This window comes from Pongo abelii, chromosome 13, assembly GCF_028885655.2.
Source record: "Pongo abelii isolate AG06213 chromosome 13, NHGRI_mPonAbe1-v2.0_pri, whole genome shotgun sequence".
Lineage (NCBI taxonomy): Eukaryota > Metazoa > Chordata > Mammalia > Primates > Hominidae > Pongo > Pongo abelii.
The window spans coordinates 83,908,492-83,932,534 of NC_071998.2; the positions used below are offsets into that span (position 1 = coordinate 83,908,492).

General features: G+C 50.8%; 1 protein-coding gene across 3 annotated transcripts in view; it reads left to right on the top strand.

Moving 5' to 3' along the window:
- The window catches only part of FGD3 (FYVE, RhoGEF and PH domain containing 3), an 84,407-nt gene that overhangs the window by 47,542 nt on the left and 12,822 nt on the right, over positions 1-24,043 (top strand). For all 3 annotated transcript variants that reach the window (XM_054519476.2, XM_054519477.2, NM_001133218.3), the window contains 11 exon segments: positions 3,421-3,510; positions 4,501-4,637; positions 6,527-6,683; positions 10,743-10,881; positions 11,622-11,680; positions 14,325-14,471; positions 16,201-16,293; positions 18,604-18,683; positions 20,309-20,339; positions 20,795-20,902; positions 22,807-22,869. In XM_054519476.2, coding sequence (XP_054375451.2) covers positions 3,421-3,510; positions 4,501-4,637; positions 6,527-6,683; positions 10,743-10,881; positions 11,622-11,680; positions 14,325-14,471; positions 16,201-16,293; positions 18,604-18,683; positions 20,309-20,339; positions 20,795-20,902; positions 22,807-22,869 — 1,104 coding nt within the window.

The following is a 24,043-nucleotide window of genomic DNA, read 5'->3' on the forward strand; positions in this document are numbered from 1 at the left end:
CAAGCCCCAGTGAGATCAACCCGGTACCTCAATCGGAAATGCAGAAATCACCCGTCTAATGCGTTGCTTATGCTGGGAGCTGCAGACTGGAGCTTTTCCTATTCAGCCATCTTGGAACCTCTTTTTTTTTTTTTAAAGACAGAGTCTCGCTCTGTTTCCCAGTCTGGAGTGCAGTGGCACAATCTCAGCTCACTGTAACCTCCGCCTCCCGGGTTCAAGCGATTCTCTTGCCTCAGCCTCCTGAGTAGCTGGGATTACAGGTGCCCACCACCACGCCCAGCTAATTTTTCTATTTTTAGTAGAGATGGGGTTTCACCATGTTGGTCAGGCTTGTTTCAAACTCCTGACTTCATGATCCCCCCGCCTTGTCCTCTCAAAGTGCTGGGATTACAGGTGTGAGCCACCACGCCTGGCTGCCAATATGTCTTTTGATTGGGAAGTTTAATCCATTTACATTTAAAGTAGTTACTGATAGGAAAGGACCTACTACTGCCATTTGGTTGTTTTCTGGATGTCTTATAGGTTTTTTGTGTCCCTCCTTTACTCTCTTACTATCTTTCTTTGTGTTTCATTGATTTTATTTTTGTAGTGATATGCTTTTATTTCTTTCTCATTTCCTCTTTTTTCTATAGATATTTTATTTGTGCTTACCATTGCAATTACATAAAACATTTTAAAGTTATAGCATTCTATTTTAAACTAATAACAACTTCAATCACATGCAAAAACTCTACTCTTTTACAATTCCACCTCCCTCTCCCTGCTCTGATTGATGTCATGAATTCATCTTTATTTATTCATATAGATTTAAATGTTTAAATGTTTTTGTGATTTGAATTCTATGCACCAAAAGGATAATAGTACAAATTATTGTATTTATCCATGTGTTCACCTTTACTGAAGAACCTTATATTATCCTGTGGTTTTGTGTTGCTTTTTACCATCCTTTTGTTTCAACATAAAGTACTACTTAATCTTTTTTATTTTAGAGCACATTTAATGGCAAAGAACTCCCTCAGCTTTTGTTTAACTGGAAAAGTGTTTATTTCTCCATTTTTGAAGAACAGTTTTATCAAATACAATATTCTTTGTTGACAGTTTTTTTTCTTTCAGCACTTTGAATGTATCCTCCCTCTGCCTTCTGGTTTGCAAAGTTACCACTGACAAATCCTCTCATAATCTTATGGAAGACCCCTTACATGAGACAAATTATTTTTCTCTCACTGCTTTCAAGATTTTCTTTGTATTTGACTTTAGACAGTTATATAATTATAATGTGTCTTGGTATGGTTCTCTGTTGATTTACCCCAGTTGGAGATCTTTGAGAGTCTTGAATTTTTAAGTCCATTGCTTTCCTCAAATTTGGGAAATTTTCAGCCATTATTTCTGTAAATAAACTCTTTGCCCCCTTCTCTCTCTTCTCCTTTGGAACTTACAAGTGCGTATATTGATCTACTTGATAGTGGCCCATACATCCCTCAGGCTCTCCTTGCTCTTCTTTCTTTTTTTTTTCTTATCTGACTCTATGATTTCAAATGACCTCTCTTCAAGTTTGCCGAGTTTTTCTTCTGCCTGATCAAGTCTGCTGTCAAACCCCTCTTAAAAATTTGTCGGTTCAATTAAAGTGTATTTCAGCTCCAGAATGTCTGGTTTGTCCTTTTTAATAGTTTCTATCTCTTTGTTGATATTCTCACTTTGTTCATGCATCATTTCCTGATTTTTTTTAAAGTCATCTATCTGTTCTCTTTTATCTCATTGAGCATCTTTATGACAACTATTTCTATGTTTTTTTCTCAAGCAGCTCATAGATCTGTGTTTCCTTAAGATCAGTTTTGAAGTATTTTATTTTTTTCCTTTGATTGGGCTACATTTTTCTGTTTCTTTGTAGCTAATTTTGTTTCATCTAGAAGGTCAGAGGCAAAAAATGCTTGCTAAGTCTGATTAAAAGAGCCCCAGTACCTTCAAGGCCTGTCTACTGTGGTACTGGAGTGATTATTTCTATCTTATCTTCTTTACAGCTTGGTCTGGAGAGCCGCCTTAGACTCTCCAATGAATCTATTTAAACAGCTGTCTCTGTTACCTTGACTTGTCTCAGATTCCGTTGACCCAAGACGGGTCCTGGCACTAGGAATGTAAGACTGCCTCCATTATTTTGACTTGCTCCAGGTTAGGGAGAAGCTTATGCAAGGCTCCTACTGACTGTGTTTTATTTCTAGCTTTGATGTCTGGGCACTGATTTCCCTAGGTTTAACTACTTGCTCCATGTTAAGGCCATGCTGTGGAAATCTGTCTGTGTGACTGTCATGCAGTCCTGTCTATGTGATTGTCAGGGAGAACTGGACTGCCACAATAGGGCCTTCAGGAGGTGATTAAGTAATGAGGTCAGAGCCATCATGAATAGCATTAGGGCCTTTATAAAAGAGAAAGTTCATGGGTTTGCTCTCTGCTCTTCCACCATGTGAAGACACAGCCTTAATCTCCCTTTTTCTCTTCTACTGCTTCCACTATGTGAGGGGATAGTGTTCAGGCCACCATCTTGGAAGCAGAGATCAACCCTCAGAAGTGTGAGAAATAAACTTCTTTTGTTTAGAAATTACCCAGTCTCAGGCATTTTCAGTGAAAATTTCCATAGTGATGATTTCCAGCTTTGATTAGCTCATACTCTGTGCCCTGTCCCGCATGAAGTGTTTCATATGTGTTGTTCCACTCAATCCTCATAACATCCCTGTGATGTAGGTACTAGGTGGTGACGCTGCTGTTTTGCATTTGGGGTCACTGAAACTTACAGAGGTTTGTTAGCCTGCCCGATGTCAAAAACAGGAGGAGGCCAGGCACGGTGGCTCACACTTGTAATCCCAGCACTTTGGGAGGCTGAGGCGGACAGATAGGTTGAGTCCAGGAGTTCAAAACCAGCCTGGGCAACATGGCAAAACCTCATCTCTACAAAACGAAAATAGAAAAAAACTAGCTGGACATGGTGGTACGCATGTAGAGCAGGTAAAATGGACTAAGACAAGCCTGCCAAACATCACCAATTTCCCTACACCTTTTACTGAAATCTTTTCTTGGCTTTATAATGGCTTGGGTGCTGTAGCTTCTCAGCTGGTCTCTGGAATTCTCACACAGGTGTTCTGGCCCATATATTGTTGTTAACCTTATGTCTCTGAGCAGAAGGAGGGCTGAGAGCTGTTTAGTCCATCATCTTGCTGACATCACTGTGCAATATATTTTGACGTGGTCGCTGCAACTGCTCTGTAGTCAAAGGCCCATCTACGAGAACTGAGCACCACATCGCCACCACAGTGGCCCCTCCTGCCACCCCCGTGGCCCCTTGTTCTCCTGCACACAGTGGCAGCCCGTTAGGTGCCGATTCCCCAAGGCTCATCTTCCCCAGGTGAGCTGCATCTCTTCTCTCCACAGCACTCTGGCCCCCAGAAGCTTCTCCACATTGCCCAGGAGCTCCTGCACACCGAGGAGACCTATGTGAAGCGGCTGCACCTGCTGGACCAGGTAGCCCACATGGCTTGGGGGCAGTTTCAGTATCTCTTAGCATTGGCTGGGCATTATAGGTGCAGTATGAATGACTTAAATACTAAAACTCAGACAAATTTAAGTCTGGTCTACAAACTTTTTTTTTTTTTTTGAGACAAAGTCTCACTCTGTCACCCAGGCTGGAGTGCAGTGGCGCGATCTTAGCTCACTGCAACCTCCGCCTCTCGGGTTCAAGCAATTCTCCTATCTCAGCCTCCTGAGTAGCTGGGACTACAGGCACACGCCACCACGCCCAGCTAATTTTTGTATTTATAGTAGAGACAGGGTTTCACCATATTTGTCAGGCTGGTCTTGAACTCCTGACCTCAGGTGATCCACGAGCCTCAGCCTCCCAAAGTCCTGGGATTACAGGTGTGAGCCACAACGCCCGTCCTAGAAACTTATTTTTTGTTTTCAGTGCTTGTAGCTCTGAGGAAAAGGCTTTGCCAAGTCACCTGTGGGACATTTCTTCTTGGCAGCTGCATGATCTGAGCATGTAAATGGCTTCTGGATGTTTTTCTGCATAAGTACTTGGGACAGGGTTTGCCACTCATCTCTATCCACATGACAACGTGGGGTTTATGAGCACAGGAAATAAAGCACCCATGGAAGCTGGGGTTTTGACAGATGGTGCTGCTGCTGTTTTTACCTCACGAGAAAGAAAAGGAAGTCTGAACCTTCCATTTTGCATGAGAGGTGGCTGAGGAAAGATGTCATTCCCTGTCCTCAGGGGACTGTCCCTGCCTCACCCACATCCGTAAGTCATAAGTGAGCTTGCATTAAGACCATGAGGTTGTCTGAACCAGTTCGATGAAAAGGGAGGACAATAATTCTGAAATTCATTAAGAAAACACAACGTGGCAGCAGCGGCCCTTCCCAAGCGCCCTCACCAGTGGCCGAAGCAGGGCGGCAACTGTGCTCAGTGGAAGAAGAGGCTCACTGGCCACACGTGGGCTTTTCTATGCTCAGGTTTTCTGCACCAGGCTGACGGATGTGGGGATCCCTCCAGAAGTCATCATGGGCATATTCTCTAACATCTCCTCCATCCACCGCTTCCACGGGCAGTTCCTGCTGCCGGAGCTGAAGACGCGGATCACGGAGGAGTGGTGAGTACCATCTGCGGATGCCCATGGGGCCCCTCAAGTGGTCTCTAGACCTGGGTTCATGTGCCTGAGAGCCAGGCAAGTGCTGGGGAACTGTCTCATGGTGGCTGGGCGCCTCCCTTCTCTGCATGGTCCTGGGTCCGATCCAGACTCCACCCCTTCCTGGTTGGTGACCTTGACTGGCCACTTACAGTCTCCAAGGCTTAGTTCCTGAGAAAGCAGATGATGCGGAATGAAGGGCTTTTAACGCCCCACTTGGGGCTCTGAAACTAAAATGAGGTTTGACATCTGGAAACACCACACAGTGGATAGTGCTAGTTGGTTTTCTTTTCCCTCCTAGCTTATACTCCATCTTTGTTTTAAAAATGCTGTTTTTCCCTCTCAACAGTGGACCTCAGATCCTCCTCCTGCTGTCCCTGTGGCCTGTCCCTCTGTCTCACTGCTGCTTCTGTTCATTAGCAGAGGGACAGCTCAGTGCAAGTCACAATTCATGAAACATCCCAGGCTAGCCCCCAGACTCATCAGTTCCCCACGTTGCATGTTGTGTTTCCCCTCATTCTGGGTGCCGCTGCTGTTTGACTTAGGGTCTCTGCTGCCTGCATCCTTCGCAGGCCCAGCTTCCCTCTGCATCAGGAGCCTGGCCCTTCTGTGTTCCACAAGCCCATTCTCCAAGCTGCAACCCAGGAGACCACAGAGGCTTGACTGGAATGGGAGGCCGGGGGGAGTCCTTTCACCTGTTGCTCAGGGAGGGCTGTGTCAATTTATAAATCTGTACAAGGACATGGTCCAGCTGCCAAACAGGTTACATTGTGTCCCCGAGGCAGTCAGGACTGGATGCAGCCTTCTGGCTGACAAAAATCCATGCTTGGTAGAGACAGGTTTTCTCCTGCAAGGCCCTGGAGACTGCTAACTCATGAGTGCATGTGTGACCTCCTCTGCAACTTTTATAACAGCACAGGGGTCCAATGACTTAGCCACTCTGCCCTTTGGACTTTTTTTTTTTTTTTGAAACAGAGTCTCACTCTGTCGCCCAGGCTGGAGTGCAGTGGCGCGCTCTCGGCTCACTGCAAGCTCTGCCTCCTGGGTTCACGCCATTCCCCTGCCTCAGCCTCCCAAGTAGCTGGGACTACAGGCGCCCGCCACCACGCCCGTCTAATTATTTGTATTTTTTTTTTTAGTAGAGACGGGGTTTCACCGTGTTGGCCAGGATGGTCTCCATCTCCTGACCTCGTGATCCGCCCACCTCAGCCTCCCAAAGTGCTGGATTACAGGCATGAGCCACCGCACCCGGCCTGGACCTTTAATTAAATGTATGAGTGCAGTTCACAGTCACGCCTTAGTGATGGCTTTGTGCCTGTGGCTTTTTTCTTTCTTTTTGAAACAGTCCTAAGGTCAAAGACGATTAGTATATTTTTCTGTTTCTTGAAAATTATTTGCAAATCCCTGTCCAAAGCAGCTTTTTTCATTATCAGTACTACAAAGAGCTACTTTCCCCAGGACTTCGCCAGCATTGGATAGAACCGTTGTTTCTAATCTTTGCCCATTTAAAAGGAGCATAATGGTATTTTGTTGGTTCTCTTTGATAACTGTGGTTCATCATTCAAGCGATTCTGCTACTACTGTTATCTCCTGTGTCTGGGTCACTGGTTCTAAGCTTGCAGCTTGCACTTTTAACTGTTTTACAGGCATCTTTCATTTAAGTGCCCAGTTAACTATTTTCTACTCTACATGACATAGGGGAGGAAGCTAAGGCTCAGAGAGGGTGAACAGTTTGCTCACCATCACACCGAGCTGGCCTCCACCCCACACTCCCCTGGTGGAGTTCATGTCCACTAACCTCAGAGCCCCCATTGCACCCAGCTATTTCTCTGATGATTCATTTCTCCGCAAAGGGACACAAACCCACGGCTCGGGGACATCCTGCAGAAGCTGGCCCCATTCCTGAAGATGTACGGCGAGTACGTCAAGAACTTTGACCGAGCCGTAGGGCTGGTGAGCACGTGGACCCAGCGCTCCCCACTGTTTAAAGACGTCGTCCACAGCATCCAGGTAAGGCGGGCAGTGGGAGTGTGGACACGGATATTCTCAAGATGCACAGAGCCCAGTGTTTTATTTTTTAAAAACATATATATGTATATTTTACTCCAAAAAGTAACATATGACATTACTGGAATTTTGGAACATAGAGAAAATTAGGAAAATTATAGGATGTGCCCAGATGCTCTGTTGATGCTTTGAGCCTTACAATAACTCCCAGAGATGAATCAGCATTCCCATTGGAAAATCATGGCTCAAGAGGCTGTGCAAGCTACAGCATCACGAGCTATTATCTGATGGAACCTGAATTCAAAGGACAGTCTCTTGATGGCACAGTGTCCCTCGATATCTAGTGCAGGCATTTTTGTTTAAATGTTACATTGCTTTTTTGTTTTTCGCTTTCTGCTAACAGCCTCCTCACAGCCCTGGCTGCTCTTGTCTCCTATAGGGCTGGTCTCTTTCTTCTTGATTCACAAGGCTTTTATATGCTAAGAACATCAACTGCTTTCTGTCATGCATGTCACAGATTATTTTCCCCCATTGATCTTTTATTTTTTTATTTTATTTTTGAGACAGAGTCTCACTCTGTCTCCCAGGCTGGAGTGTGGTGACACAATCTCGGCTCACTGCAACCTCTGCCTCCAGGGTTCACGCCATTCTCCTGCCTCAGCCTCCCGAGCAGCTGGGAATACAGGCACCCACCACCACGCCCAGCTAATTTTTTTGTATTTTTAGGAGAGATGGGGTTTCACTGTGTTAGCCAGGATGGTCTTAATCTCCTGACCTCATGATCCGCCCTCCTTGTCCTCTCAAAGTGCTGGGATTACAGGCGTGAGCCACCATACCCAGCCTGATCTTTTAACTTTGTGGTGTTGTTTGCCATACAGAATTTTTTATTTTTTATTTTTATTCATTTATTTTTTAATTTTTTTTGAGACGGAGTCTCGCTCTGTAGCCCAGGCTGGAGTGCAGTGGCACAATCTCAGTTCACTGTAAGCTCCGCCTCCCAGATTCACGCCATTCTCCTGCCTCAGCCTCCTGAGTAGCTGGGACTACAGGCACCCGCCACCACGCCCAGCTAATTTTTTATATTTTTAGTAGAGACGGGGTTTCACCGTGTTAGCCAGGATGTCTTGATCTCCTGACCTTGTGATCCACCCGCCTCGGCCTCCCAAAGTGCTAGGATTACAGGCGTGAGCCACCGCGCCTGGCCCAGAATTTTTTATTTTTAAGTACCTCCACTCACCACTTCTTAAAATGTAAAGCTTATTTTTAAATGCATTTCCCACTACCCAAGACTATATAACCCCATCTTTACTAAAAATACAAAAATTAGCTGGGCGTGGCATGCCTATAGTCCCAGCTACTCTGAAATGAAGGCTGATTCAGGAGAATTGCTTGAACCGAGAGGCAGAGGTGGCAGTGAGCTGAGATCACGCCTGCCATGTCCTGGATGACGTCTGCCTGGGGACACTCGAGGCAGACACGGTCCCGGTTGCAGGCCAGCCACTGGTCTGCGCATCCCCTCATCCTAGGCAGATTGGGCACAGGGCCAGGCAGGCTGTGGGGAGGGCTCTCCACCTGGACTCAGTACCATCCAGCCATTCCCTGAAGGTGACTTTGCCCCCCGGGGATCCCAGGCCATATCTGCAGACATTGGGTACACCCAGCATCTGGTGGGTGGGGTCCGGGGATGCTGCAAAACACGTTGCAGCAGACCGGATGGCCCACCGCAGAGAATTCTCCAACCCGAATGTCCATAGTGCCCAGGCTGAGAAGCCCTGGTGTGGACAAAACAGGATCGCGTGACAGTCAAGTTGCCCATGGCCTTTTGCAGGTTTCCTTCCTTTAATTCAAAGCATATTTTAAACGTTAAACTTTTATTTTGAAATAACTTTAAACCTTAATGGGAAAGTTGCAAAAATGACAAATTGTTATGCATTATTAACATTTTGTCTGGCTTACTTTATTATTCTCTCTAAACTCATACAGATGATGATGACTTTTGAGCGTTTTGAAACTAAGTTGCAGACACCGTAACCCTTTATCACTAAATATGTGAACAAGGATATTCTCTTGCATACTCCTAGCACAGTGATCAAAATTGGGGATTTTACACTGACGTCCTGGTGCTATCTACTCCGCAGCCCACACTCAGATGTCACCGATTGTCCCAATAACGTTCTTGTTTTCTGATCCATAACCCAACCCAGGGCCACACATTGCGCTCATTATTGTATTTGTTCTCTTGGGTCTGGAACAGGCCTCTGTCCTTGTCTTTTTGAGGGGTGCAGCCTAGTTACTTGTAGACTGCCTGCTTGGGTTTTTCTGCTGTTTGTCCACAGTTTGATTGAGGCTGTGCCTTTTCCTGGAGTGAGGCTGTGCTCTTCTCCCTGCGTCCTGCCCAGTGACGCAGTCTCTGCATCCTAATCCTGGGGATATTCACTTGATAAAGGGCGTGTCTGTCAGGACTCTTCAGGTGAAGCTGGGTTTCTTCCCCTATTAATAAGTTTCTTGGCCGCGCTTGGTAGCTCACGCCTGTAATCCCAGCACTTTGGGAGGCCCAGGTGGGCGGATCACCTGAGGTCAGAAGTTCGAGACCAGCCTGGGCAACATAGTGAAACCCTATCTCTACTAAAACTACAAAAATTAGCTGGGTGTGGTGGCGCACTCATACCTGTAATCCCAGCTACTTGGGAGGCTGAGACAGAATTGCTTGAGCTGGGGAGGCGGAGGCTGTAGTGAGCCAAGATCACTCCACTATACTCCAGGCTGGGCGACAGAGCAAGACTCCATCAAAAAAAAAAAAAAAAAAGTTTCAGCCGGGCGCGATGGCTCACGCCTGTAATCCCAGCACTTTGGGAGGCCGAGGTAGGCAGATCACAAGGTCAGGAGTTCGAGACCAGCCTGACCAATATAGTGAAACCCCATCTCTACTAAAAATACAAAAATTAGCCAGGTGTGGTGGTGTGCACCTGTAATCCCAGTTACTTAGGAGGCTGAGGCAGGAGAATCGCTTGAACCTGGGAGGCGGAGGTTGCAGTGAGCCGAGATCGTGCCATTGCACTCCAGCCCAGGCAACAGAGCGAGACTCCGTCTCAAAAAAAAAAAAGTTTCTTGTAGGGAGATACTTGGAGATTATGTGAATATCTTGACAGAAACAGTTGTTTTTATGAAGATTGTCGACTTGGGTTTCTCTCACCCTGTTGTATCCCAGGCATTTTTGAGCTCATTTGAGCTGGAAGCCGTTCTGTTCTGGGCCCTGAGCCAGATGAGGGTGGTTGAGGCCCTCGAGTTGCTGGCAGGTGGGTGGGGAAGCTGGTGGGCAGGACGACAAAGTCAGCAGGCCCTCACAGGCTGCCCAGTGGGCATCGTCAGGGGAGGCAGAGGCAACGTGGCCCGGGCAGGAGGACCCGACTGGGGAGCACAGAGGTGACAGGTGGGCAGCATTCAGCGCACGTGTCTGGGGTTCAGATGCCAGATGGAGACATGGCAGCGAGGAGGTGCTGCAGGGTGCGAGGGGAGGCACAGGGAGCCGGTGAGCAGAGCTGGGCACGGGTGGAGCGCGAGGGTCTCAGCACCCGATTGGAACACTGGTGCATTTACATCGAGAGCAATCTGCAGAAGAACTCCCCAAGCTGCTTCTAGTCATAAGGACAAGCCCTGGCCTGATTCCCAGTGGGGATGGTTGGGCGAAGCTCTGCCTGATTTCTCAGCAGAGGGGTCGAGGGAGTCCTGCTTAGGCCCACGGATGGGTGAGAGTGGGGAGAAGCCACTCTTGACGGGAGGAGACAGTCCTGTCCAGGCATTTATTTTCACCACCGAGGATGCATGTAAGAGAGCCAGCTCTGGGCCAAGGGCCAGCCTGCCTGGGGTTCCAGTTCTTGCTCCATTGGTCAGTCTCTCTGAGCCTCAGTTTCCCCCATTGTAAAGTGTGGTCTGTGCCAGCCATGTCTTGAAGGACAGTCAGTTCCGGGCAGCTTCCTGGGGCTGTGGTGGCCAGAAGCCGGGGTGGGGCTGGCATCCACACACGCGTCCTTGGGGTGCCCAATGCTCCCTCTGTCCCCACAGAAGCAGGAGGTATGCGGGAACCTGACGCTGCAGCACCACATGCTGGAGCCCGTGCAGAGGGTCCCCCGGTACGAGCTGCTGCTCAAGGACTATCTGAAGAGGCTCCCGCAGGACGCCCCAGACCGGAAGGATGCGGAGAGTGAGCTGGGGCCAAGGGCTCCCAGGAGGGTGCAGGGGCACCTGTCAAGAACTCTGGGGGTGGGGAGGGGGGGAGAGAGAGTCATGGGGTCACGGGGGTACGGGAGAGAGAAACAGAGAGACCAGAGGGAAAGAGACAGAGACGGGGAGGGAGAGAGATGGAGACAGAGAGAGAGATAGGGAGACGTCAGGGAGAGGGAGAGGGAGGGAGAAACAGACAGAGGAGGGGAGGAGAGAGAGACACACAGAGACAGAGAAAGGAGGGGCAGAGAGAGAGAAAGAGAGAGAACGAGTGAGCCCCCTAGCAGCCCAGGAAGGGACTTAGTGTCTTTGAGGGCAGAGAAAAATCTCCCCTGCTTGAAGTATGCGGGTGGACATTGGTCTGGGGAAGGTGCTACTAAATGCTGGCCCTGTTCAGGAATGGGCCTCATGGGGCTGGTGGGGGCTGCTCCTGGTCCAAGGGCAGCAACTGGTGTGGCTGGCAGGCAACCCGGACAGGCGTCTGTGCAGAATCGTGGGAGCCCCCTGCCTGGTATTGGCCCCAGAAGGGATGTGTCTGGAGGGTCTGAGGCAGGGTCACCGCCTTCCTCTGGGCCAGTCCTCTAGAGTAGCCCAGGCACCCTGGGAAAGGCCGAGAGCAGAGACAGATCCTCTCTCTGGAGGCAGCTGCCCTGGAGCCCCTCAGGCAAGCAAAAACAGAGCCACCGTGGCCCCAGGCTGAACCCAGTCTTCCTCCTGCAGGGTCCTTGGAGCTCATCTCCACAGCCGCCAACCACTCCAATGCCGCCATTCGGAAAGTGGTGAGTGTGGGGCTCCGGCGGCAACCGGCAGGGTGGTGCAGCAAGAGTGAGGGCCAGGGGCCCTTTTGGGCCAGCCCCTTCACCCCCATCCTTCAGGGGGCTCCACGAGTGACTCTTTTACACCTCCTTCCAACCCCATCCCCAGGGGGGTCAGCTGGACAGCCCCGCCCCTTGCTATAATAGATCTGTGTCCTTGGGACTTATTTAGCACTCTATGCCTTAGTTTCCCCATCTATAAAATGGGAGCCCCGACAGAGCCTGTCTCACTGGGCATCTGTGGAGAGTAAAAGAATCACTCTACGGGCCGGGCGCAGTGGCTCACTCCTGTTATCCCAGCACTTTCGGAGGCCGAGGTGGGCAGATCACGAGGTCAGGAGTTCGAGACCAGCCTAGCCAATATGGTGAAACCCCGTCTCTACTAAAAGTACAAAAATTAGCTGGGCGTAGTGGTGTATGCCTGTAGTCCCAGCTACTTGGGAGGCTGAGGCAGAAGAATCACTTGAACCTAGGAGGCAGAGGTTGCAGTGAGCCAAGATCGTGCCACTGCACTCCAGCCTGGGCAACAGAGTGAGACTCCGTCTCAAAAAAAAAAGAATCACTCTACGGCCAGGCGCGGTGGCTCACGCCTGTAATTCCAGCACTTTGGAAGGCCAAGGCGGGCGGAGCATTAGGTCAGGAGATCGAGACCATCCTGGCTAATACAGTGAAACCCTGTCTCTACTAAAAATACAAAAAAATTGGGCGTGGTGGCAGGCGACTGTAGTCCCAGCTACTCAAGAGGCTGAGGCAGGAGAACGGCATGAACCCGGGAGGCGGAGCTTGCAGTGAGCCGAGATCACGCCACTGCACTCCAGCCTGGGCAACAGAGCAAGACTCTGTCTCAAATAATAATAATAAAAAAAATGTATAACAAACAAAAACCAGGGGAAAAAAAAGGAATTTCCTTTGTTTTCTAAGTATCCATTATGTTCCAGGTACTTTCCTTAGGCAGTTTCATTTAATTATACAAATACGAGTCTTTTCACCCAAAACTCACACGCCTCTCAGAAGACGGCTGTTTCATGACTCCTAAAACACTAAGGAGAGTGAGAGCTGCAACATGTCCAGGGTCAGCCCCAAGTCCTGCCCCACAAAGTGGTCCCCGGCCTGCCCCGGAAAGTGTTGGCCATGTGTTACCATGGAACTCAGCCCTAAATGGCCTGAGCCCATGGCAACTTCTGTGTTCAAAAGCCTCAGCAAGGACAGGCGTGGTGGTTCATGGCTGTAATCCCAGCACTTTGGGAGGCCGAGGCGGGCGAATCACTTGAGGTCAGGAGTTCAAGACCAGCATGGCCAACATGGTGAAACCCTGTCTCTACTAAAAATACAAAAATTAGCCAGGCGTGGTGGCACACACCTGTAAGCCACCAGGTGTAGGGAAAAAAGAAAAAAAAGAATCAGTCTACATAGAATGCTCAGAACAGGACCTGCCTGGTGCAGGAAGTGTCAATGCTCAGTGTTATTGTCATTCATTCACTCACTAAAGCTGCATTAGTCCCTTCATGGACTGGCTCTGTGCTCACCCAGCCCCCCAAGACATGACAGGTACACACCCAGCCCTCTTAGTGCACACCAGGTGCTTGCCCAGCCCTCCCAGTACATGCCAGGTGCATGCATTTCTCCACTGTTAGACACCAGCTGCACACACAGCTCCCCATTACATACCAGGTTCACACCCAGCCCCCCCGGTACACACCAGCTACACAACCAGCTACCCAGTACGTACCAGGTTCACACCCAGCCCCACTGGTACACACCAACTGCACACCCAGCCCCCAGTAGTGGGCAGGTGCACACCCAGCTCCCCTGTGTATATACCAGGCAGCTGCCCATTCCCCCAGTTCTCAAAAGACCCTCACCCCTACCTACCCTAGTCTGCTCCTCTAAGCTCTCTGCAGCTGGCTCCTCTAGTGCCCCCCACACCCTATGCCCACTTGCACCTACCTGCATTGGTGCCAGAGACGGAAGGGTCAGCCAAACCCAGCCGCCTCCAGGGTGTACAGGCTGAGATCACTCAGGTCCAAGGATGGGGCTTCCGAGGCACGGCAGGTCCAGACTTGGACATGTGGCTGTTGTCGAGGTTGCCGCAGGCTCAGCTCTGCGTTCTGCTACACTGGCGTCCGGCTCAGAGCTGGACCATGAGCTTTGACCCTGTCCCATCGCACTTCTGGGTGCTGGTTACCCATGTGACCGCCCCACCAGTCACCATGGCCAGGGGAAGGTGACATATGGATTGTCTGAGTCTGGGTCTCAGATACTCAACTGACCTCTCTGTGCCTCAGTTTCCTTGTCTGTAAAATGAAGATAACAATGGCACTCACCTCACTAGGTGAGTTAAAACATGTATCATGTAGAACAGCACATGGCTCACAGCAATGGTTAGCTCTGTTGCTGTTTATCATTGTTATTATGCTCTACATGGTGAACTCCTATTCATCCTTCAATACCCAACTCAAACATCACTCTGTTTTCCCTCCCACCCTTGTCAGTAGCTCATTGCCCTCTCTGGATTCTGGGCCACGGTTGCAGGGAAGGACTCAGCGCATTTCTAGGTCACCAGCCACTCTCACAGACCTTTGGTGCCTGAGTCCCATGTCTCTTGCAGGAGAAAATGCACAAGCTCTTGGAGGTGTACGAGCAGCTGGGTGGGGAAGAAGACATTGTCAACCCAGCCAATGAGCTGATCAAGGAGGGCCAAATCCAGAAGCTGTCAGCCAAGAACGGCACCCCCCAGGACCGCCACCTCTTCCTGGTGAGCCTGGCCCCTGCCAGCCCAGCCGCAGAGCCTCCCTTGCCATTTGCCTCAAGCCCAGGGCAGTGCCAGGAGGGCTCTGGCTGCCCGAGGACATGGCTCTTCTGTGGCCTCTCCTACTGGGGACTCTGGCTCCCTCTGAGACCCTCAGCATCCCTCCCCCAGCCATGGGGAGCCTCCCTCCTCCACATCCAGACACCAAACTTTTGCCAGTGGCTCTTCCCCATTTGCTGCAAATATCTCATTTTTAAATCCCTCACAGCCAATACCTCTTTCCTCCCCAGAACTGAGCAGACTCCAGCTTGTAGCAACCAGGAGAGCACAGAGAACTGTAGCAGCGAATCACAGTTTCAACTATTCCTGAGCCAAACCCTGGCCGGGAGGGAGGGGGAAGGTGGGATGGAAGTGTAATTCGAGACCCACCCCGGGTGCCATGGCGCAGTAGAAACAGATGTGGTTCTTCTTTCCTCCTCCATTTTCCTCTACCTTCTGATTCTCCTTGAATAAACAATTATTTCTTCAAAAGGTTTTTAAGTTTTTAAAAATTACGTTAACTAAAACTCATTTTTGCTTTATAATTCTGACTTTTGACTAATACAGTTGTGACCACAATCAAGTTACAGAACAAGTTTTTGTTTTTGTTTTTGTTTTTTAAGACAGAGTCTTGCTCTGTCGCCCAGGCTGGAGTACAATGGCTCAATCTCGGCTCACTGTAACCTCCACCTCCCAGGTTCAAGCAATTGTCCTGCCTCAGCCTCCTGAGTAGCTGGGATTACAGGTGTGCGCCACCACGCCCGGCTAATTTTTGTATTTTTAGTAGAGATGGGGTTTCACCATGTTGACCAGTCTGGTCTCGAACTCCTGACTTCAGGTGATCCGCCCACCCAAAGTGCTGGGATTACAGGTGTGAGCCACCTCACCTGGCCAAGTTACAATTTGATCACTACCCCCGCCCACCCCCCCAAGTTCCCTTGTCCCACCCCTTTGTGGGCAAGTGCTCGCCTGCCCTGGCAACCATGGATCTCTTCTCTGTTTCTAGAATTTTGCCTTTCCCAAATGTCACATCAATGCCATGAGATGAGTCTGGCTCCTTTAGCTTACCATGTGGGTTTGAGAGATTCATCCATGTTGGTGAAGGTATCAGTAGCTCATTCAAAAGATTTGGTTTGGCTGGACATGGTGGCTCATACCTGTAATCCCAGCACTTTGGGAGGCTGAGGTAGGCGGATCACCTGAGGTCAGGAGTTTGAGACCAGCCTGACCAACATGGCAAAACCCCGTCTCTACTAAATATGCAAAAATTAGCCGGGCGTGGTAGCACCTGCCTGTAATTCCAGCTACTTGGGAGGCTGAGGCAGGAGATTTAAACACGGGAGACGGAGTTTGCAGTGAGCCAAGATCGCGCCATTGCACTTCAGCCTGGGCAACAAGAGCAAGACTCCATCTCAAAAAAATAAAAAAAAGTTTTTTTTTAAAAATTATACAGTTAGCTCATGTTCATGGTTTAAAAATTTAAAAATAGAAATGAACAAAAATAAAGCTAGCGACTAGAGTCTCCTCACTCAAAGATGTAACCATAGTTAAAATTACTGCACATATCTTTTAAAAATATTTTTCACTTTAAAACATTTAAAAAAAATGAAAAGGATCCCATGTGAGAAGCTCGCTGGGGCCCCTGGGGTGGCCTGCGGGCAGCTCTCGTTCCTCACCTGTGCCATCCCTCTTGCAGTTCAACAGCATGATCCTTTACTGCGTGCCCAAGCTGCGGCTCATGGGCCAGAAGTTCAGCGTCCGGGAGAAGATGGACATCTCAGGCCTCCAGGTGGGTGAGCTCCTCCATCTCAAACCTGTCCCCCTGGAAGGGGCACTGAGCAGGGCTGGGGACACCGGGCTCTGGCCGCTGAGGCACTCACCTCTGTGCAGCCTGGCACCCCTACCTGCTTTTTCGAGCCATAGACCCTATCTGTGACCAAGGCATTGCCTCAGTCCTGGTGCCCCAGGCTGGAAGGGCAGGATTCCACCCTTCTCTGCTTGGCCTACCTGCCACGTTGCTGTCAACTCCCCTTTCTGCAGAGCCTTGGAGGATGCAGGGGGCAGTAGGGATGGCACCAGGACCTGGACTGAACCCTGTCACCTGTGAGACTGGGACTTGGGGCCCTATTTACAAACCCAAACATGAAGCCCAGGGTTGCAGGGAGAAATCCTGGCTGGGGTGGGGGGACCTGCTTCCCTTGCCTGGTTCCTGGGTCCTGAGCTCTTTCCTGTCCTCCTGCACCGGAGCCGGGGGAGAGTTCCAGGCAGATCTGTAGCATGGTCCAGAATTACCTTCTTTTTTTTTTTTTTTTTTTTTTTTTTTGAGACGGAGTCTCGCTCTGTCGCCCAGACTGGAGTACAATGGCATGATCTTGGCTCACTGCAACCTCCACCTCCTGGGTTCAAGGGATTCTCCTGCCTCACCCTCCCGTGTAGCTGCGATTACAGGTGCGTGCCACCACGCCCAGCTAATTTTTGTATTTTTAGTAGAGACGGGGTTTTGCCATGTTTGCCAGGCTGGTCTCGAACTGACCTCGTGATCCACCCGCCTCAGCCTCCCAAAGTGCTGGGATTACAGGCGTGAGCCACTGCACCCAGCCTAGTTAGTCATTATTTTTAATGGTATTTCTTAACCTGGAGTGCAATGGCGCAATCTCGGCTCACTGCGACCTCCACCTCCTAGGTTCAAGGGATTCTCCTGCCTCACCCTCCGGAATAGCTGTGATTACAGGTGCGCGCCACCATGCCCAGCTAATTTTTGTATTTTTAGTAGAGACGGGGTTTCACCATGTTGGTCAGGCTGGTCTCAAACTCCTGACCTCGTGATCCACCCGCCTTGGCCTCCCAAAGTGCTGGGATTACAGGCGTCAGCCACCATGCCCAGCCATGACCGATTTTTTGTAGAGAAATACTAGAAAAGTGGTTTATTCTAACTACTATAAAAAGCTGGACACGTAGTTTTGGTGGCTCACGCCTACAATCCTAGTACTTTGGGAGACTGAGGTAGGAGGATCACTTGAACCCAGGAGTTCGGGACCAGCCTGGGCAATGTAGTGAAACCGTGTCTCTATAAAAAATAAAAAATTAGCCAGGCATGGTGGCGCACATCTCTATTCCCAGCTACTTGGGAGGCTGAGGTGGGAGAAATGCTTGAGCCCAGGAGGTCAAGGCTGCAGTGAGCTATGATTGTGCCACTCACAGTGCTCCAGCTTAGCTGACAGGGCAAGACCCTGTCTCAAAAATAATTTTAAAAATAATAATGAAACAACCTTAAAAAAAAGGTATTTTCTGTAGTTAGTGTTTTTTTTCTTAACCTGAATTCAGAGAATTTCAAGGTAAGAAGGAATTTTTGGTGGCATTAAGCAAATGATTACATATTTTGATTTAGCAAATATTTTTGGAGCACCCATTAATTCAAAGCCCTCCCTACAGGGGACAGGGACCCATTCCAGTCCCCCAGCTACCACTGCAATGAGACATGGAACAGGCGTGAGCTACTGCACCCAGCCATGGTCTCTGTGGTCTCATCCTGATGGAAGAGGATGGAATCTGTGGCTGCGGTTCTATGAAGAAGTGACCCCATTTTCATTAGTTCTGGGCACACATTGTCCTATTTACATCTCTAATCTCAGGGTGCACCTGCTCAGGGGCTCAGACTCTGCAGGGTGGCTAAGGCCATCCTCGCTCTTCTCATCAGATCCCTTTCCATCCTAAGGGGACGTGGCTGCTGTGGGGGGCAGTGCCCAGTGGTGCCTATGGGGAATGGCTTGGCTTCAAGGAGGATGGATGGGGCGACATGGGGAGGAGGCCTGACGGGCTGGGTGTTGGGGGCTGGGTTTGGTCAGCAGAGCTCCAAGCACAGAAGATGAGTGGTCCTAGCTGTGTCTGAGCAGGATGGGAGGCCCGCTGTCCCTGATGGACCAGCTCATGCAGCAGCCACGGTGACCTGAGCCTCTGCGCCCCTCTCCCTGCAGAACTGTGGGGCTGCAGGCTCACCTCTGTTACCTCCTTGGGGAAACACTTCTAAGTCAGAAAACATGAGGCTGGAGCTAAAATGACCAGCTTGGGTTTGCTTTGTTCTTTGTTCTTGCCCCTTCAGGTGCAGGATATCGTCAAGCCAAACACAGCACATACATTCATCATAACGGGAAGAAAAAGGTCCCTGGAGCTGCAGACGCGGTACGGAACGGGCTGTTTCTAGTGAATGTCTTTGACCTCATGTCTTCTTTTTCTAAACTGGTTAACCTTGTAATATATTTTCATTTATGCATGGTTTAAAATTTAATAGTACTGTTACCGAAGCACCAGGGTTCCGTCTAGGTCCTGCGCTTGCTGCACAGAAAGCCAATCACTGAGATGATTATTGCCAAGGAAGAAGCTTTAATTGGCCGAGGAGATGGGAACTCAGTCTCAAATCCATCTCCCTGACCAACTAAAACTAGGGGCATACACAGCAGGGAATAAATGTAACAATGTGTAAGAAAACAGGAACTAGGGAGGGGCAAGAAAGCAATCATGATGAATAAAGGGTCTGGGCATCTCATTGTCTGGATGTGGTGACCTGGTGAGTTTCAGTCCCTTGGTGGTTTTTTTGAGAGGCCTGAAGGTGTTTTCTGAGGAAGGAACTCAGATAAAACAAATGTTAACTTTCAAGCTTTAAGACCAGAAGGGTCAATTTGTATGTTTATCAGATAAATTATCTATGGGACTCAGGGCGGTTTCAGTACCAAGGGAAGTTGATGAAAATTAAGCCTCTGCCCACCTCCTGTTCAGCAGGCCCAGCACATTCTTATACTCTCTGGAGTATCCTTCTAGGATTTTCTTTTTTTTTTTTGAGATGGAGGTTCGCTCTTGTTGCCCAGGCTGGAGTGCAGTGGCAAAACCTCGGCTCACTGCAACCTCCACCTCCCAGGTTCAAGTGATTCTCCTGCCTCAGCCTCCTGGGTAGTAGGGATTACAGGAGCCCACCACCACGCCAGGCTAATTTTTTGTTTGAGTGAAAACCCAACGGGGTTTCACCATGTTGGCCAGGCTGGTCTCGAACTCTTGACCTCAGGTGATCCACACCCCCTCAGCCTCCCGAAGTGCTGGGATTACAGGTGTGAGCCACCGCTCCCAGCCCCTTCTAGGATTTTCCATGCACATGCATATATATCTGTTTTAAATCACAGATGGCTGTTTACTGTATAACCTGTCATGCACCTTGCTTTTTCACTTAATTTGTCAAGAATCATCCCATATCTGCACACCATTCCTAAAGCAACATAATTTTCCATTATGATCATTAGCTAGTTCCCACTGACGAGGACCTGGGCTCCTCCCGAACCTGGCCATCGCAAATGCTGCTGCAAGTAGTGTCCTTGTTTTTAGGTGTTTCTGCATATGTGTAATTATAGCCATCAGACAGATTGCTGACATAGATTTGCTGGTCACAGGGTAGTGCATCTGTTTCAAATTTTGGTGGCTGTTGTCACACTATCCTTTAAGGTGATGTCAGGCTGTGCTCTGACTAGCCATACATGGGAGTTCTGTTCTCCCACACCTCACCAACAGTGGGATCTTCATAATGACCCATTATGGTCCAAGGAGGCACTAAATTACAGCCACTGCAGAGGGCTCCACATGGCTCACCTGGCCCCACCAGGTCACGAGTGTTTTGAGGCCCTTGGGGCCAATCTTCCAATCCTTGAGCTGCGTTGACAAGCCAGTGCGTGGCTCGGGTGTGCTGCAGGGCTGAGAGAGGGCTGGTCATTTAGAGTCAGTATCCAAGACTGGATTAATACAAGACTGTTTTGGTTTTATAGGACAGAGGAAGAGAAGAAAGAATGGATTCAGGTGAAGCTTCTAAAGTTGTAAAGTAACCAAATGACCAAGTGATTGAGCAGTAAGGCCATTCATGTTGGGGCAGAGGGTGGGGGCCCTGGCCTCCGGGACTGCTGGCCTTGTGCTGCACCCTGCAGGGATGCAGTGACCACACTGTGCCTTCATAAGCACCTTCAGATGCCACAAGCCTTTCAACTCATTCATTTCTTTGAAGGCCCCCAAATAAACATGAACGAGCCTGGTGGAGTCACAGGCCAGGTTCCCCGCTCAGGGTGGATCTCCTCAATCTGGACAGCTCCAAGGGGAGACCACATCATTGCTAGGGGGGAAGGGAGATGGCCAGTGGCCTGGGCATTGTTCTGGGAACGCCAAGGCCCGTCGTTGGGACAGAGGCAGGCGTGTCCCTCCTGTGGGTAGCATCCTCCCATGCTCCTTGATAGTCCTCACTGTTGTGTTGCTGTGTCCAGATCATCCAGGCCACCATCGAGAAGCACAAACAGAACAGCGAGACCTTCAAGGCTTTCGGTGGCGCCTTCAGCCAGGATGAGGACCCCAGCCTCTCTCCAGACATGCCTGTGAGTCAGTGGCCTGGAGCGCAGAGGGACCTCCAGGGGACAGGCTGCCTGTGGAGAGCAGAAGGCACTGGCGTCTGGGTGGGCAGCTTGACCTCCAGGCTTTCCTCCTGCTACACCAGGGACCAGGACAATGGGCACTCCCTTGTGTTAAAAGAAAAACTTAAGACAAATTAAATTTAACAATTTAATTGAGCAAACAACTATTTGTGGATGGGATAGCACCCGCCCCCTACAACCCCTGAGACCAGAATAGGTCCAGAGAGCCTCCTGTGCTGCTGTGTGGTCGGAGAGGATTTATGGACAGAAAAAGGAAAGTGAGGCACAGAAACAGCTGGGTTGGTTACAGCTCCGCATTTGCCGTATTTGGACATGGTTTGAACAGTCGGCCACCTTTCCATGGCAGCTCTAGGCTGAACTTAATTTCACCCCTACCCACCCTCCACTAAGTGCCACTGCAGCCTGCTGGGCCCCAGGCCCGTGGTCAGCGCCCAGGTGGGCGGGAAAGCAGGATGTGGGCGTGGAGGAAGCGCTCCTGTGTGACCTGTTTGGTTGTCTGGTGCCTTCTGCACAGCATCCTACACACCAAGGCATGTTACATCATCCCCACATAAACTGAGTCTGAGGAGCTCTGTGACGTCCCCAGGCCATAGGTGGTGAAACTGGCATCACAGGGCTGTGGTGCACTGCCCGCATACCACTCTGTCTGGCCCAGCACAGCCCATGACTGCAGACACCTTTCTGTGATTGTATTTCCCCCCCCCAGTGCCCCTGTGCCCTGGGAGATGGTGGCTCAGAGCCCCTTGAGGGAAGCAATAGGAGCACCTCACTCCCCATCCTCACGTGGAGCTGCCCCAAGGGCCCAGGGGGATTTCATGTGGAGACTTAGACTGGGAAAGAGGCGGGGCTGCAGGGTCCTTGCCGAGAAGCCTGGCCAGGGATTCAGGGCTGCAGCCCCAGGGCCGAGCCTTGGCCATTTCTCCCCCCGGGGCTTCCCTGGAGTCAGGGAGAGAGGATTGGGTGAGGAGGCTGATCTTTGCCTGCTGCGAGGAAGGCCCTGGAGCCACTGGCCCTGGACAAGGCATAGGGGTTGGAACTGTGGCAAGGACATATCCGGGGAGGCACCCAGGAGAGATGGTGCCCTGAACCCTATGCCAGGCCCTCTGTTCCAGCCTTCATGGGAGCACCAGGCATGACTCAGAGTGAGGGTGCCCCAACTCTCGCCGCCTGGTCCAGACCCCGCAGGCCTGAATCCCAACTCCAGGCTGGTTCTGCCCTCCCTACCACCTCCAGGGGTCTGCCTGGCACAGCCCACCTCCCCCATATCCACTTCATATTTGTATCAAGTCCGCTAGGTTTTTTCTGCTTTCTGCATTTACTTTGCAAGAACTTTGCACCATCCAGAAAGAAAGAGTCCTGGGACTGCCTTGAGTGGAGGTGACCTGGGAATGTGAGACACTGAGCCTGGCTGTCCTTAAATCTGGCCAAGCCCTTTCTGTCCAGAGGCTGAGTCCAGAGCCTCACTGTGCTGAGAAAGTTGGGGGGCTGCAGAGACTCCACAAGGAACCCTGGAGGATGAGAGAGAACCCAAAGGGACCCTCCTTACTCACTGGGTGACTTGGTATAAATTAGAGCCCCTGAACAGGGCGGGCCAGAGGGAGGCGTCACCCACCAGCCACCCACCTCACTGGGAGATGCTCCTTCTAGGAGAGGCCTCCAGCTCAGGCCAGGCCCAGGGAGGGAGCAGCTTCCCCAGAGGCACAGCAAATCCTAGGCCTGGAAATTCCTGCTCCCGAGCCTGCCCTCAATGCATGGAGGTGCTGGGGGCTTCAGGAACTGTCCCCCCGCTGCACAGTGGCTGCGTGGCCCTAGAATCTCCTCTCACTCCGCCTCTGTGTCCCTTCCAGATCACGAGCACCAGCCCTGTGGAGCCTGTGGTGACCACCGAAGGCGGTTCGGGTGCAGCAGGGGTAAGTGCCCCATGCTCAGCAGTCAGCAGGGGTGAAAGGCGGAGCAGGGGGTCAGACCAGGATGACCTATAGGGAAGATGGAGAGGGAGGGTCAGACCAGGGCCTCCTGGAGGCGGAGGGCTGAGGTGCCAGCCTGCCCTGCTCACCGTGACTGGGGGCCTGGGTGTGCGGAGGTGAAGCTATGTCTGAGTCCAGGCACTGATGAATTGTGTGGTCACTGCAGGGGACTCTATAAGGCGGGCACACAGAGGCCTGTCAGTGTGGGGATGTCCATTACCTGGCTGGAGGTGGTCACACAGCTGGGCACACATGTGAGAATCCTCTGAGCTCCAAGTGAACATTTATGCTCTTAACGTGTGTGAATCGTCCCATAAAGCATGTATTAACAGTGCAAGGTCCTTAGGAGGCTCGGTAATGCAGAGGACTGCTTAGTCCTTCACCCCAAGCCGCGGCCAGGGAGGCCTGAGCCTCCCTGCCTCTCCCCGTCTGTGTTCTCGTGTGCCTTATGGCAGCTGCTTCGGCACAAGGGTGCTGCTCCGGCCAGGCAGCCTGTGTCCACGCACCCGCCTGCCAGGGGAGAGGGAACTGGGATAAGGCCTGCCTCCCTCCATTTAATCTGGGAAGTTAAAGAGGATGAGTGCCGAGAACATCTGTACCTGGAGCCATCATCATTGGCGCCCAGGCCTGGCACTCACCAACGCTGACAGCAACATCACCGTGGAACACCCCGATGCGGCTGCTGCACCGAGATGCAGGAGGGTGATTCTCCAGGCACCTCGCCTCACCCCATGCTGTGCAGGCCCAGGAATGACGTGGCCCCAGATTGCTGCCCTAACCCCATCCAAGACGGGTGTGTCCAGGTGGGCTGGCCGCTGGCTGCCCCCTCCCATGACCTGAGCTTTACCAGGCCCCACCCATCATGATCTGGGCTGGCCGGGCATTGGGAAACCATGAAGAAACTCAGGAGGTCTCGGGAAGGATGTAGTGCTTCAGGAGCACGACGGAGTATGGAGGCGTGGGGGGCTTGCAAATACATCTCAACGGGCAAGAGGACAGACCCCAGATTCACAAAGCGCAGCCACCTGGCCTCTGCAGAGCAGACAGGCCCCCTGCGGGGACATCTTATTAACACTGAAATGAGGAAGTCTGACACGGGGTGGGCAGCTTGGGGGAA